Consider the following 17,279-nt stretch of genomic DNA (forward strand, 5'->3'; position numbering starts at 1 on the left):
GTAATATAGCAAAGATGTAGCTGAATTCAAAATATTCGATATTGCATATCCCGTTGGGAAGGCTCGGCTCCAAGCTCATAAAATATTCTATCCATAAGGCTTCAATGTAATACAGTCGTTCTTCCATTAACCTGCCACTTTGGATGATGCGCTTGTACGTTGTCAATTTCATTCAGACTGAAGTTTTGTGTGTTTTCTTTCTTTTTTTTTTCCCGGTAGAACTGAATCGGTAATTCGAAAAACATAATGCACAACAACGGCGAAGGGTTGCCCTCTCCTCGGGAGAGCTGTACAAATGGCTGCGGCCAGCAAGTCGTCTCTGCGGCCCCGCAAAGGAAGGAGAGTGGCCCGGAATATAGTGCCGAAGAGGACCCCAAGCAAACGGAGCCACTAGTGGTGAAAAAGGCCAACCGAGAAATACTGGACCACGAACGGAAAAGAAGGGTCGAACTCAAATGCATGGAGCTTCAGGAGATGATGGAAGAACAAGGGTAAGAACTCATTGTATTAATGCTGAGAAAAAGTTCCCAAGTAATTTAATCTCATTGGTTATTATGAGAAATGCATTGAAATAATTTCAAAGGAAGATGTACCTTGACATTTTCCTGAGCAACACTGATTCGAAAGTAGGAAGTTTGCAACATTATTGACAAGCAGCTTGAGAGCTGAAATAAAAGGAAGGGAAAAAACTGCAGTTGCTGTAAATCTAAGGCAAAAATTGAATGTTCTGTAAATGCTCAGACTGAAATATTTACTCAATATTTCTTCCTACTGTTGCTACCTGTTCCGTTGAGAACAATATTTCCAGCATTGGCTGTAACTTAAAATAGCTGGTGGAATAAACCCAATCTTACCGATTGAATCAGTAACCAGCAATAAATCTGTAATTGTACATTAAGTGATTCCCATTCAAAGAACAGCATGTTCACGCACTTACCTGCTACAGTTGTGTTCTTTTTTGTTTAATATAGCATTGTTCGTTTGAACGTCTTAAAATGCCCATTCGGAGTTGCTACTTACAAAACAACCGCGCCATAGGTACACTCTAGTGAGGTGGGATTTGTAAATAGAAAAAAAAACAAAACATGCACTCTGGTAAAAATGGTATTTAATGGACTGTATTTTCCTCTAAAACCGCCACAATAATCCTTAACAACACACACACAAACACAAGATAGCTAGAAGGTGATAGGTGAAGCCAGGTGGGTAGGCTTAACATATCTATCCAATTATTGTACAGATTGTGATACGCTCTAGCGTTGAGGAAGGGTGCTTGTGATAACAAGAAAGGATTTGGTTTGTGTATTGTCTGCTTGTTCTTTAACTGCTCAGTTAAGAGGTTTCTCGGGTTATTTGAATAGAAGTTTACTGTAATTTTAACATAGTTTTTGAAGTTTAAAATGCTATTCTTCTCCTACCGTCTTTGTTGGCGAAACAGTTCAGCTTAGGCTTTCATAACCTGTGCTCTCTGTGTCGCAGCAGAATTGAACTGTTTATGATTGCAACATTCAAACATTAGTTTAACGGGCAGGTATTCTTCGGCATCCGTTGTCTGGTAGTAGTGCAAACACAAAGGTCCAGCCTGATTAATTGAGCTTCTGATTCCTTCTCTTTAACAAATTACGTGGTCCTAGACAAAGTGAAGAGAAGTGTGACGTAATGAGCCTACACTGTGCCGCCTGTAATCCCCTGCTGCTTTCCAGCAGCATGTGATAGTTGCATAGTGGGTGCCACAGATTGCCAATTAAAACGGCAGCAATTAAAGAGCCAAACTAATTAAACTCGGTGCTCTGGCAACTTTGTAATTTATTACATAATTAGACAGTAGACTCCGATACATTAATTTCCTTTAGATTGGACTTCTGAACCATACGTTTATGTCCTTTCCAATTCCTCTTCCATTTTTCCTTCTTTGGAGTCCTGACTTCTGAGTGAGGCGCTTATAAACCGATTGTGAATGGTTGTGAATCGTGGGCTGGAATAATTTGAACACAGGTTGAACACCTCAATTCGTTATTCCTGAAATATTTTTTTCACTTAAATTAATTTAATAATCTGAATTTAGAAAATAAAATCGCACCCCTCTTTAATGTTCTCCGCAATAAGTAATTTCCTGTTCACTGCTGTCTTAATGAATGTAGGGTAAGTAGATATTTCAGTCCAAAGCAGAACTCTGTATATGTTATCAGAATCAAAATTGGTGTACCCATACCAGGCTGTAACGCAGCCAGTCAGCACACTTTCCCCACATATCTATTGAAGTTTGCCAAGGTTTTTGATGACGTGCCGAATCTCCGCAAACTCCTGTGGAAGTGTAGGTACTATCATGCTTTCTTCGCGATTATATTTATATGATGGTTCCAGGACAGGTCCTCTGAGATAGTGACACCCAGGAATTTAAAGTTACTGACCTCTCCGCCTCTGATCCTCCGATGAGGTCTGGTTTCCCTCTTCAGTTCCTTGGTCTTGCTGACACTGAGTAGAGGTTGTTGTTATTACACCACTCGGCCAAGTTTTCAATCTCCCCCATGTATGCTGATTCATCACCCCCTTTGATACAGCCCACAACAGTGGTGTCATCGGCAAACTTGTATATGGCGTTGGAGCTGTCCTCAGCCCCACAGTCACAGGTGTAAAGCAAGTTGAGCAGGAGGCTAAGTACACATTCCAACTGTGCTCCTGTGCTGATTGAGATTGTGGAGGAGATGTTTTTGCCAATAAGAATTGACTGGTATTTACAAGTGAGGAAACCCAGGATCCATTTGCACAAAGAGGTACTGAGGCTCAGGTCTTGGAGTTTACTGATCAGTTTGAGGGAATGATGGTGTTAAATGTTGAACTGTGTTCGATAAAGAGCATCCTATATATGCATCTTTGCTGTACAGACGTTCTGGGGTTATGTGAAGTGCCAGTACTGTGTGTATGTATGTATGTATATAATACATCCTTTATGCCTCTTCATTTTAATTATTGTTTTAAATTTACTTGTAACAAGACAATCCTATATAAAAGATATAGCCTATTCAGTTAAGTGATCCCCAGGTTTAGCAATGTGAAATTCAATGATATTAAATTTAATAAGGACTTTTTTAAAAGTTGACATTATAGATTGTAAATGTACATTGCAGTGAAACAGGCCTTTTAGATCACGATATCCATGTTGACCATTAAGTGTATTATCACTTGTCAGCAATTGCTTTGTAGCCTAGTAGTCTAACATAGCTTGGTGACTCAAGTGCTCATTTAGATATTTCTTAAATGTTGAGAGCATACCTACTTCCATAACCCCTCTGGCAGTGTGATCCACACTCCAGCCACCCTTGGTATGTAAAGGTTCTTCCTCAGATATCTTTCAAACCTTTTACCCCTTATCCAAAGCCTCTAGTTTTAGGTACCTCTGCTACAGGAGGAAATTTCCTATAATATCTCTCAAAATTTGATTGGCTCCCTCAGGATCCCATTCAGCCTCCTCTGCTCTAAGGAGAACAAAAATGTCTTGTCACAACTGAAATGCTCCATACAAGTAACGACCTGTTGAATCTCCTCTTTCCCTCTCCAGTGCAATCACATCTTTCCTATAGTGTGGCCACCAGAACTGGACAGTACTCCACTCAGTGTTTCTAATCAAGGTCTTTTGAAGCTGTTCCATTACATCCCTGCTCTTATATTCAATGTTTCAGCCGTTGAAGCTAATTACCCTGAAAGCTTTCTTCCAAATCATATCTAGTTGATTCAATTAAAATGTGCAGATTTGTTTCAGATATTGGAAGTTGCGGTAAGGCAAAGATAGCCTGAGCGAGATTTTTGAAGTGAGTCCGCTGGAGATATCTCTGTTTACTACACATGAGATAGTCTGGGTTGATTGCGGCCAAACAAATGAGGCCTCTGTAGTGAGACTTTACCAGGCAGGTCTTCCTGAGTCATTGCAATCCTTTACACAATGGAGAGTGTGGGGGCGTGGTGGTGCTGGATATACATGATATAAGAATTACGGAGGGATGAGGAGCATGCCCAGTAACTAAAGCTCTATAGTCCTCTACTGACTAAAAATATCATCGGCTGTCTGCTTGAAGATTTGATGTATTTTAACATCTCTATAGTGAATGGCTATTGATCTTACGAGTAAGCAATTCAAACATATACAATCTACAATGATCAATATCCACAACTGATGAGCCAATTCTGTATAAAAGCAATATTTTTATGCTCAAACTGCAGAATAGTGTAGCGTGGGTGACAGGTGCCCATGCTGTTCTCCTTGTGCACAAGTCAAATAATACAAATACTTGAGTATTAAGATGGCATTTGTTCTGGGCCCAGTTATTTTAGTTATTTTTCTTATTGACAATGATAATTAGTGTCACTCTGCCCCCATCATGTTTTGAACAAGAAATTTATTTCAGTGGGTGGCGAGGTGGAGATATGTCTCCCTCCGTTAGCCTGCAGGTAACCCTTGGGCAAGGTGTAGCACCTACTTAGTCATGTGAAGCTATGAGAGCAGGTGGCAGATGGTCGTATGAGCAGCTGGTGTATATCACCAGTCTTGGTTGTGCGACCACCGACGCCAGGCAGACAATCTCTGAAGAGTATTGATAATGGCTGGGGCTACCCATCTTGGAAAGACGCTGCTTTGAAGAAGGCAATGGTAAACCGCTTCTGTAGAAAATTTTTGCCAAGAACAATCATGGTCATGGAAAGACAATGATTACCTATATCATATGACACAGTGCATAATGAATGAACAAATTCACTTCTAATTATTTTTATGGCTAATGGACTGCTGTTTATGACTATTAGTTACTCTATATACACATATGGAATGGACTTTGCACCTCATTACATCTGCGTATATCTGTAGAGGACATACAACAGAAGCAAATGGATGTCTAAGATCCTGAAATTTTCCTACTCCAGAACTTCACAGTAAAATTGCTACCAAATAACCTAGTGGCAGAGCATATTTTAATTTGGAGTGTATTTTAAGTTCATAACTTTGAGTTTGGAAATACAACTGAAGATTATAATTGAGAACTATGAAAGTAATAGAGTTATCAATTTCTGTTCATGTAATCCATTAATTACCATGATCTACAATTTAATCCCATCAGTTATATTACGGAGATTAAATATATAGGTAGTAATTCAGAGTGAGATTATTATGAATATTTGTTCTGTCATACAGTCTGTATATTATTTTGTCAATATTGTAAGCTATGCTTCAGCCAAGTTTTAAATTTTACTTGAGAATTTTTACTCTTTAGTGGAAACATTTCACCCAAGTGCTAGTCTATAGGACCAGCCAGGGATAAATGAAAGCATTGTGATGCATCATGGCAAATTCTGATCCTTTATCAATACATATATTTGTTTTATTGAGAGATTTTGCATGGTAACAGGCCCTTCTGGCCTAACCAATCTGCTTCACACAAAAAACCCCAAGTGACCAATTAAAATACTAACTCATATGTCTTTCAAATGTGGGAGGAAACTCAAGCATCTGGAGGAAACCCAGAAGGTCACAGGGAGCATGTAGAAACTCCTTACAGATAGCAGTGGAATACAACCCAGTTTACAGGTACCTGTACTGTAATAGTGTCATGCTAATCACTAAGTTACTGTGATTCTCAATTGATGTCATGACATACAAAGTATTTTTTAAAATTTCACCTACACTGTATTGCCCCTCAAAATGTTAGAAGACAGACTACCAAATGCATTTCTGCAGTTTATGAGGTACAGTTCATTTTGGTTGGCACAGTAATGAGGATATTTATAAAAAGAAGATCTTTCAGGCACTAATGAATTTACCTTGCATTAAAATTGCAATTAATTGATTTTATTTGATGCAGATGACTTGATAACAAAAGGATCACTTAAATTCCTTCAGGTAAGACCCTTGACTTAATTTCACCAGCAATACTTGTCAGCTCTTAAGTTCGTAATTTGATTTGGCTATCCTGCTAAATTTTTGAAAATTGGCTACAGGAGATGAACCATATTTTGATTCCATTGTGTGCTTTATTTGGTGAAAACTAATGTGCCCACTTCTGATTTTTGTGTTAAAGTTTGTTTGAGATTTTAGTTCAGCAGCAAAATCATTTGCAACAGGAGAGTGCTGCTACAAATGACTGGTTTTATATTGGAAGAGAAATTAATTTATACTTTCAGGGAAGATCAAACTAATGTAATATCTATAGATATTCTTATTTAGATTGTAGATATTAGTATTTAGTCTTTGTGTAATGCACTACTATGTCGAAGTTTCTAAAGCCTATACTGAAAAATAACCTCCCTACCAGCAGTCCAACCTCTCTCTCTCTCTCACACACACACACACACACACACACACGCACGCGCACACACACACACACACACACACACACACACACACACACACACACACACACACACGCACGCGCGCACACACACACACACACACACACATACACACACCCTCTCCTTGGGAACATTTCCTCTTACATTAAACTTCATTTTCCCCTTTGAATAGCTGAAAGAGTGACAATAGTCAGATCACCAGATTTAAGCTCATTTAAAAAGTCTTGAAATGTTTCACGCAATCAGTTGTGACCTCTTTGAAGAGTGGTGGAAGGAGATTAAATAGAACGTGTTTGAATGCATGTTTGAAATAAAGAAGAGTTTGGGGATATGGTGGGAGCCAGGGAGTGGGGCCAATTGGATGGTCCTGTTGTTTCTGAGCATGAAACCTTCCTTAAATGATAAGTGTGATCACTGTCAACAATTTAATTTAAACTTCCACCCATTAAACTTAACACATTTTAAAAATATTTACATTTATTGTGTATTATTTGCTGGGGCACCATAATTCTCTGAATGAGAACCATACTGCCACATCACTGATAAGTGAGATTAGATACATTCATCCTGATTGTTGGTAATTATGCCCAGTGAGTGTTCTGTAATAAGCCATTAACCTGTTTAATGTAAAAAGGCTTGGAGATGGCAATAGAAGGGTTTAAAAATCTCCTTTTGTGATCATCAGGATTGACATTGTTCTTCAGAATACTGTCTCCATTTTACATATTTGTTTTAAATAATTAATTTTATTATGTTCAGCGATAATAACCAAAAAGAAGTACCAGTCTTCACTAGAAAGGAACATAAGCAAACTAACAGCAAGAAATATGATTTTGATCATCACTTTTCAGCATTGTTTAGTTGATAAATGAGCTACACAGTTATGCTATCCATACAGAGAGATAGTTATTTCCTGAAAAAGTCAGAGTGATGTTAAGGATTTTCTGCGGTAATTGGAACACATTGTGAGGGAGTGTACTTGCTCAGGATATCAGGAGATGATTGGTGTTTGTAGAGTGATTGCTTTAAATTAAAGGAGGAAATCACAAATTCAGCTTTGGTTAATTGTCTTGCCTCAGGTATTTCCATCTGTGAAACCAGTAATGGATCAGATCTGCCACTATTATTAGTTGTGCTTTTAAAATTAATGTGTTATTTAAAGGGTTTCAATCTATCCTGTTTTATTCAATCAAATATAAATGTTCTTATTAAACAAATTTCCTTTAAATAGTACACAATCCTGACTTTCTACACAAGGCTGATTGGATTAAATACTCTTTTTCTTTGTCTCCATAAAAACATGTCATTACAAATAGATTTGTTGAAGTAGGTTGACCTTGGAGAATGGATAAAATTAATCTGCTGCTTTTGAAAAAGCTGTATCCTTGTCATTTAGAAAACATGTCTTGTTTGAGATGGTTCAATAACTCACATAATTGCTCACATTGATGTTATCTGTCTTGTGCGGTTTCTATTATTAGTCCTGGATTTTCAAAACTATTTGATTTGCATAATTAATATGCATTTGTTCTGCCAATTTCAAGAAAACTATTAAAATTAATTCAGATTGTTAAGTAACATATACAAATTTGAGATCCTTTGATTTGTACACCTGAGCAGTAAAGTTTCTAGGATTCTCTTTTGCTGATATATAGCTCTCAGGAGAACTTGAGAGCAAGGTTGGGCATTTAAATCTGAAGTAGTTAATTTTGTGTCCAACTTTTAATTCATTTTTCAATAGAAAGGCAATAAATATTCCATTGTTCATATACTAAAAACCAGGCACTGCTCTTACCTGACTAACAAATAATCTGCTGGGGAAGTCTGGGAGAAGCAGCATTTGAGAAGAGAAAGGGACTGTTGATGATTTTGGTTGAAACCCTGCATTCTCTCTCAACTTCCTGTTATTTTTTGGGGCTGTAATGTTTCTGGACAAATGCCAAAATAGCAAAGTTGATAGCATTCATCTCTATGACTCTGAAGCATGTTGAGTCAACTAAACCAATTGCTTCAGCTGCTCTGTCACCGAGGGATTCCTATATTATAGATAACATGTTAAAATAAATTTGGACTCTTAGCCCAACTATAACTAATTCTATACACCTATTTGTAAATGAGCTGGTAAACATTCCAATTTTATTTGCTTGTTTGCCATGTGTAGTAATTTTCATTACAAATTGGCAAACTCATATTTATTTAACATGATTTATTGGCTGCAAATGTGTTTGTCTATACTGAGCAAGTTATGAAGTTCATTTTAATTCTTCCCTATGGACAACCTTACTAATCTCTATAAAATGTAGTATTAGATCACGTGTGTGAAGTAAATTAATTTATAAATATATTTGTAAATAGTTTTATAAAACATTAATTTTGGTTTGAATGAAGAACCAAGTTTATTGCATTGAGAGACTTGGGTAACATTGGCTAAGCAGTTTCAAAGGCTGTTACTAACAAAACAATGTGCCCAATGTAATGGTTGAGAAGTTATTTGTTGAGACAAAAGTATCCATAAAAATTAAGTGTTGTTTTACATTTTGTCTCTATAAAAGTATGTCTGAGATTACTCCAAGCAACTGCTCACCAGATCAACTTCTGAATGTAATTCCATGAGCTAATCTGGTTGCTGCAAATGAAATCTTTGCTCAACAATATACCATTAGTAAGCCAAATAACTGCATAATTCTCATTGATGTAGAATTGAAGGTAAACTGTTGGATGGCTCAGAAGGATAAGGGGCTTGCAAGGCATATGTTCCTTCACTTTATGTTCACCATGGCTGGACTACATGGTACAGTATCCCAGTTTATTTTAAGGTTTCTATTTCTGTTCATCTGTTCAATATTGATAGTAAGTGAAGAGAAACTTTAGGATAGAAATATGATTAGCTTTGACTTAAATAGATTCATGTAATGTCTGAGAAAAGATATAAATGTATACCTATAATGTTTTACACTAGAGTTTATTTGAAGTAATTTGTATAACAGGCATTTTAAAAAGATATCCTTTCAATTTTTGAATTGATAAATGAGGAAGCTGTAAATGGTAACTTTTATTTGGCCGAATAGTTCTCTGCATTATTTGTACATGTTTATAGCATCATGACGGAAGGATTGTTAGCTATGCCCTGACTCAGCACGGGCAGCAATTCATATTTTACTGAATTACTATTAGCTTTGTTATATTGTATTGATATACCACTACAAATTAGATCATCCTGCTTAAAATAAAAATTCTCTGAAATAAATCTGGCTGCAGAAGAAATCTTATGACTTTGTTAGATGAGGATGGTTGTATCACATTTATGCTCATAGCAGCAAAAGCTCTAAATGCATTGCTACCAGATCTAAGATGACTCCAGCTGTGGTATGCTTATGAAAACCTACACTTCCTGGATTTATTTTTAAGGAGGAAGATTTGTGAACATAAGAACTAGGATCAGAAGTTGGCTATACATCTGTGTGACTTAATAAAATCAAGGCTGATCTGATAACAATGTGATCTTATCAATACCCAGAGAAGTCTTGGGGTTTGATGTGTTGACAATCTAGTTTAGTCATCTTCTACCTTGAGATTAATTTTCTTGATCCATTTCATTTTCTTGGGACTGTAATTATTCTGGTATCTGAATGGTGTCCAGACTTAGAGGGATAATTATGAAGATACGTCATGTCATATAAACCTTGGCTATATTCCCTCAACCTCATAAGATGAGGATTGTATTGATTTTTAAAGCATTAACAGCATTTAACAGGGTAGATATGAGGAATCTATTTTTTAAAAATGCTTTGGGTGATTGGGAGAAGATGGAGGGGAGAATATAGTAAACCCAAAGCAAGATAAACAAAAGCTAAGGCATATTTTCAAGGCAGTAAAAATCTGAAATTCTCTCCATTGTACAGATGTGGACACCAAGATAACTGGAGCTTTCAAGGATGATAATAGGAGACGTTTGTTAGGTGGGAATGTTCAGAGATATGAAGCTAGGATGGTAAAGGGATTCACGCATGCATCATGCAATGATATCAGTGAACGTTGGACCAAGCTCAAAGGGTTAAGTGATACACTGCTTTCAATTGTTCCTAAAATGTCAAATCAGCATGCAACAGGTTGTTGGCCAGGTGAAATTCAGCACACATGATCATGACCTGGCTTATTTGTAGCTATGTGCTACACTGTTGTTTTTGGGGAGTATGGTCATGTGTGTTAGAAATAAAGCAATCACAATTAATGGTAAATTTCTCATGTTAATAGGTCACCTATATACAGTCAACTAGTATGTATCTTATTCTAGGCCTACCTGTATCTTCTGATGGGTAGGAACAGATGTTGGAGCATCAGAGACTGGGCTTCAATCTGCTGCTCATTATTCCAGCTGCTGAGCTGTTGTTCAATCCTGCTGTAGAAACATGGAGTACCAAACAATATCATCAAGTTTGAAGAACTATCCAGATGTCTCCCTACCTTTTTCTCATTATTTTACTTCATTTTGAATGCTCAGACTGAGTTTTATCATCATACTTTCAGGTCATAGCAACCACCTCACCTCATCTTTGACTCTTTTTACCAATTGCCTTAAATTTGTGTCCCCTATTTACTGACCCTTCAGGTAGTGAAAAGTTTATACCTTTTTATTTTGAGATTAAGTCTTCATAACTTTGAATCCACAAATTATATTTTACTATTTTATGAGCATTAAAAGTTCCTATTGTCTCTCCGCATAAGTGAAGTCTGCTATTGCGTCCCTCCTACATTGTCTCTGAAATTTTTATCCAACCAAATAAACCAGCATAACTTACAACAACTAATACATTGACAGAGCTCGGGTCTATAATAGTCAGCATAATGTCTTTGCTTTTGTAGCCAGTGCCCATATTTCTATAGCCAATGTTTGATAAGCATATTTAAAAATGTTAGCACATGCCTTGCCACTGTGCAATTTGCTGGGCATATTGTTCCAGTTCATTAGACTGTGCTTTATGAAATTCTAATGAATAAACACAGAAAAAATAATAACTGAGTCTCTTGCTACAAGATAGGGATTACTTCTATAATAAGTCTTACAAATTCAGTCCGCATTGGAGACTCACATCATGTGACCACCCCCCAAGCTTGCAAAGTTCAGATGATGACAACTCACAGAGCTTCTGTGAGACATGAGGTCAGTACCTTTAAATTTCTTGCCATTAATATATCAGAGCATCTGTCCTGGAGCAGAATATATATGTAGCATCACAAAGAAGACATGGCAGTATCTCTACTTTCTTAGAAGTTTATGTAGATTTAGCATGTCACCAATAACTTTGGCAAGCCTCTATCGATGCGCAATAGAGAGTATCCTAACTGTTTGTGTCACAGCCTGGTATGGAAGCACCACTGCACAGGGATGGAAAACACAACAGAAAGTGATGGATACAGTCCAGTATATCACCGGAAAAGCCCTCCCCATGATTCAGCGTATCTATAAGGAGTGCTGCCAGAAGAAAGCAGCATCCATCATCAAGGACCCCCACCATCCAGGTTGTGTTCTCTTTTCACCACTACCATTGGGCAGGAGGTATGGAAACCTTAGGTCCCATGCCACCAGGTTCAAGAACATTTATTACAATAGAAACATCATGCTCCAGAACCATCATGGATAACTTCATTCACCACAACTCTGAACTGATTCTACAATTCCCTTTCAAGGACTCTTTCAACTCAAGTTCTCATATTTTTTCATTATTTTGAAATTTGTCTTCTTTTGCATATTGGCTGTTTGTCAAATGTTGTTTATGTATAGTTTTTCATAAACTCTATTCTATTTTTTTCCTATAAATGCTGACAAGAAAATGAACGACAAGGTAGTACAGTATATGGTATCATACGTACTTTGGTAACAAATTTGAACTTTAAATTTTAATAATAAATTTATTTTGATTTTCAAAATTTTCCTTCCTTATAAGAGCAATGATCCTGTTTCTATTTTAATTATTTTAATGAAACCCAATATAAGTTATATGTTTGCTAGAAAACAGAATGGACTCTTGACCACACAACCTACAGAAAGTGTTGGATACAGCCAAGACTATCACTCTCTCCGCCATTGAGTACATTTATAAGGAGCACTGCCACAAGAAAGCAGCATCCACCATCAAGTTCCCCCACCAACCACGTCATGTTCTCCTTTCACCACTACCACTGGGCAGGAGGTACAGAAACCTTGGGTCCCATGCCACCACATGTTATGACCTTGCCCCTTATTTTATAAGTGCACCTGCACTGCACTTTCCCTGTCGCTGTTACACTTTATTTTACATTCTGCTATTGTTCACTTCAATCCACCGTGTAATAATTTGATCTGCATGAACAATATGCAAGACAAGTTTTCACTGTGTCTCAGTAAATGTTCCAGTTCCAGACCAATTCCACTGTGCAGAATCCAGCCTCTAGAATGTCCCTGATTAATGGATGTGAATTAGAATAGGTTTCTCTCATTCTCGTGTTAAATTCTGCCTTTTTAAGAATAGAATATCTCCTTTTTCAATTTATAATAATAATACTTTTGCTAATATATGTCTTCTGGGAAAATGGTTGAATAAATCACAATGGTTGCAAAGAAGAATGCTTGTCTGATTTACTACAGAGAGGGAAATCATCAAACCAGATCCTCCTCCTGTTTTTCTATCTAATATCGTTGATTGACTTTTAAGATCAGTAGCCAGAGATTTAGAAAGTGGTCTAGACTCGTGTTTCATATGGGTGCCAGTGGGTTATTGTAATGCTATTACAGCTCAGGACATTCTGGAGTTCGGAAATCAATTCCAATGTCATTCTGTAAAGAGTCTGTACTTCCTGCCTGTGGAATGCGTGAATTTTTCCCGGGTGTTCCAGTATTTTCCCACAGTCCATAGACATACCGGGTAGGTTAACTGGTGTTATGGTTACTCGGGCAGTATGGCTTGAAAGGTTGGAAATGCCTACTCTGCGCATTGTTAAGTAAAGAAGTCCTTGATAGAGGGCATCTCAGCGAAGCAGTCATTGAATTAGTGGAAATCTGCTGACAAATCCAACAAGAATACTTGGGTAGTGTTAGTGAGGGGAATGGTAAGTGGCCTTCAGCTCTGAGCGCAAAATCCAGGCCCTTATAAAGTCAAAAGTAAGAGGAATATTTTAGCTCAACAATGAAACTTAACTAACGCATAAAACTGTAAACACCTTGTTTTTCAAAAACCTAGCCAGATCTGATTGGAACTTTGCTGCTTTGATTGGTGATTGAGATTTGACACCTTGATATATCTTTAAATACAATTCTCTTTCTGTATCTTCACACTACCTCTGTAGTGACGTAAGTCAACAATACTTTGACTACATTATTTCTCAATTGAATTTATAATTTGTGGCACCTGATTATTGAGAGATTAGATTTTGAATGGCAAGAGTCTCAGGTATAAAGACCTCATAAAATAATGGACATTAAGTTCTGCCTGAGGAAAAATAATGTTTTTTTTCTCTCTACTTTGATATACGTGTTTGCTCCACGTTCCATATAGAGTTGAATGACATAATGCACCATGAAATAGCAGCTTGTCAGCTGCCACTTACCAGTCAAATTGCAGGCTGCAGCTTCCAGATTAAATTGTGGATGCTCAGAAATGATTGCCTTAATTATAAGTTTCTATTAATAAATAACCAGTTTTGTCCAGTCATATTTGAAGTAAGGTGATTTTCAATCTTGTAAAAATGCACCATTTTAAAAAGCATCCCTTAGGACAGCAACTCAAAAAATGACAGGTGGAAAAAATAGTTACATCAAAAATATACTCTTATTTTAGCATCACTTCCTAACCCACTCTTCAGGCAACAATGTGAAAGACAGGAGTTCAAAACGTGATTGTTGTTGTAACATAAGGATATAATATAACAGGGGGAGGAATCATCTAGCCTCTGATCCTTGTAGTCATCTTCTTTTGTACTATTTGCAGCAACTTGTGCCAAGTATTCTTTCTTTCTAAATCTTTTTATTATTATTATTAGTAATATGGACAGAATACAAATGATATATTGATAAAGAAATTACCAACATACAAAGTCCATTACATATGAAAAAAAACTTACATAATAGTTACAATATAAATGAGTTTACCAAGACATAAGCCATAAAATATATGTATGAACATGGTAAATCTAAATATTTCATAATATATGATATAAAAAAACAGAAAAAAGAAAAAAAATAAAAAATAATATATATATATAATGCAAAACTAGCTAATCTACTAATCTAATAACTAATACAGAAGAAAAAAAGAAACAAAAAAAAGAGAAAGAAAAAAAAAGGGGGCTGTTTATAATATCTCACAAAAATAAATATTCATCAATGCCGTCACTTCCGGTCCTCTCAACATACACAAGCTAAAAGCTGGGAAATCAAATGAACTTGGCACAGGGTCATATTACATCATATGAAAATGTTGAATAAATGGTCTCCATAACTTTTCAAATTTAATAAAAGTCTCAAAAGTACCACTTCTATTTTTTTCTAAATTTAAACATAACATAGTTTGAGAGAACCAATTAAATACAGTGGGAGGATTAATTTTCTTCCAATTCAACAGTATAGATCTTCTAGCCATCAGAGTTAGAAATGCAATCATTCGACGGGCTGAAGAAGATAAATGCAGTGAATCTAACATTGGTAAACCAAAAATTGCGGTAATATTGTGCCAAGTATTGAGTCAATTATTTCTCTGGTGTTTGTAGGAGCCTGCAGTGCACAGACTTGATTCTTTTGCTATGCACTAAGTCTTCATTTTTGGCAAAGAGTGGAGGCAGGGATTTTCCAGTGGATAATAGTTTCCTCTAAGGTTGCTGGCAATGTCACTTGGGTCTGAGTGTGGTGAGGTGTTTGGACAATTTAAATGCCAGGACAGATGGACTGAAAAGGCAGGTTGTCGGGACTGGAGGCAAGTGTCGGGGCAGGTTCTGCTCCATGTCATTTACTCTGCTCCCCTCGACACTGAGGCTGTGACCTGCTCCGGGCGTAGTGTCTGCGAGCCTCACAGTGATTTGCCCCACTGGGTGATGAACTGACACCGAGGCCATGGGCCTGCTCCACCGTTGGGTCTATGGACTCAAGTTTGTTCTGAATGCTGTTGCTTGCCTTGCTTTAATTATTTGCATGATTTTTTTTCATTCTCTGTGCTTTGGGCGTTAGTCTTCTTTTAACAGGTTATTTCAGGTTTCTTGTTTTATGACTGTCATATGCAGATGAATCTTAAGATTGTATAATTTATACATGCTTTGATAATACTTACTTTGATCTTTGAACTTTTGTTAACCCTTCCATAAATATAACAGCTTATGTGTAAGTTTCAGATTGTAAGTATCAACTTCAGCTAGTATGTAAACCTATTCATGTTCCTGATGTATCAACTCCTGAGGTCCCTGATCCCACCCCTGGCTCCTGTCACCTTCTTGACCACATCTCCAGCGATGTGGACTCTGACCGTATCTCATGAGTGTGCAGGTGCTAAGTCAGTGAATTACATGAATGCAGCCTATTGCAGCAATGACTATACTTTATTGGTTATTGGCCTTAAAGAATTTTGGGGCATTCCCAGGTCATGATATTATACGGAACTGCATCCTTCTTTCCATCAAGGAGAAGGTACACTCTTAACATTTTAGGAACAGCCTCTTCCCTCCATTAGATTTCTAAATGAATAATGAACCCATATACGTTACCTCATTTTCTTTTTTTTTGTTCTCTTTCTGCACTACTTATTTAATTATACACACACACACACAACTTATTGTAATATATAGTTTTTTATTATGTATTGCACTGTGCTGCTACCAGAAAACAATAAATTTCACAAAATATGCCAGTGATATTAATTCTGATTCTTTTGGAGATATGCTGATGAAAAGAAATGAGATTAGTTGGAAAGAAGCTGATGTGTAATGAAAAGATCAGAATCAGGTTTATTATCACCAGCATGTGACGTGAAATTTGTTAACTTAGCAGCAACAGCAGTTCAATGCAATACATAATCTAGCAGAGAAAGGGAAGAAAATAATTATAAATAAAATAAAACATAATAATAAATAAACAAGTAAATCAATTATGCATATTGAATAGATTCAAAAGAATGTGCAAAAACAGAAATACTGTATATTAAATAAGTGAGGTAGTGCCCAAAGCTTCAATGTCCATTTAAGAATCGGATGGCAGAGGGGAAGCAGCTGTTCCTGAATTGCTGAGTGTGTGCCTTCAGGCTTCTGTACCTCCTACCTGATGGTAACAGTGAGAAAAGGGCGTGCCCTGGGTGCTGGAAGTCCTTATTAATGGATGCTGCCTTTCTGAGACACCACTCCCTAAAGATGTCCTGGGTAGGCGAGTGCCCAAGATGGAGCTGACTAGACTTACAACCTTTAGCAGCTTCTTTCGGTCCTGTGCAGTAGCCCCTCCTTACCAGACAGTGATGCATCTTGTCAGGATGATGTTCATGGTTCATCTATTTTTGAGTGTATTTGTTGAAATGCCAAATCTCTTCAAACCCCTAATAAAGTATAGCTGCTGTCTTGCCTTCTTTATAACTACATCACTATGTTGGGACCAGGTGAGATCCTCATAGATCTTGATACCCGGAAACTTCATGCTGCTCACTTTCTCCACTTCTAGACTGAATGGTGTATTCTGACCTGAGTTTCTAGGTAATTTCTTGTGTGAAGTTGTTGAGAATTATTGCAAGAAAATAATCTTGTTGAATGGTGGTTTGGTTTGTCCCTGTTTCTCTTTCTTTCTGGTTTTCTCCATTGTCCCACATAGTACTAGAGCTCGTGTTCCTCTGCCAAATGGCCACTAATTTCTGGGAGGTTATACTTATTGCATTAAAGCACATTTTACTAATTTCCTCTCTCATTCTGCCTGAAGTCAGTAAATAGCTGTCAGCTTCAAA

General features: G+C 37.0%; 1 protein-coding gene across 1 annotated transcript in view; it reads left to right on the forward strand.

Moving 5' to 3' along the window:
* Positions 1-246: 246 nt before the first annotated feature.
* Positions 247-17,279, forward strand: part of LOC132395196 (serine/arginine repetitive matrix protein 3-like) — a 314,865-nt gene continuing 297,832 nt past the window's right edge. Inside the window, exon 1 of the mRNA XM_059971486.1 lies at positions 247-491. Coding sequence (XP_059827469.1) covers positions 247-491 — 245 coding nt within the window. The remainder of the gene's footprint in view (positions 492-17,279) is intronic.

This window comes from Hypanus sabinus, chromosome 6 (genome assembly GCF_030144855.1).
Source record: "Hypanus sabinus isolate sHypSab1 chromosome 6, sHypSab1.hap1, whole genome shotgun sequence".
In the NCBI taxonomy this organism is placed as follows: domain Eukaryota; kingdom Metazoa; phylum Chordata; class Chondrichthyes; order Myliobatiformes; family Dasyatidae; genus Hypanus; species Hypanus sabinus.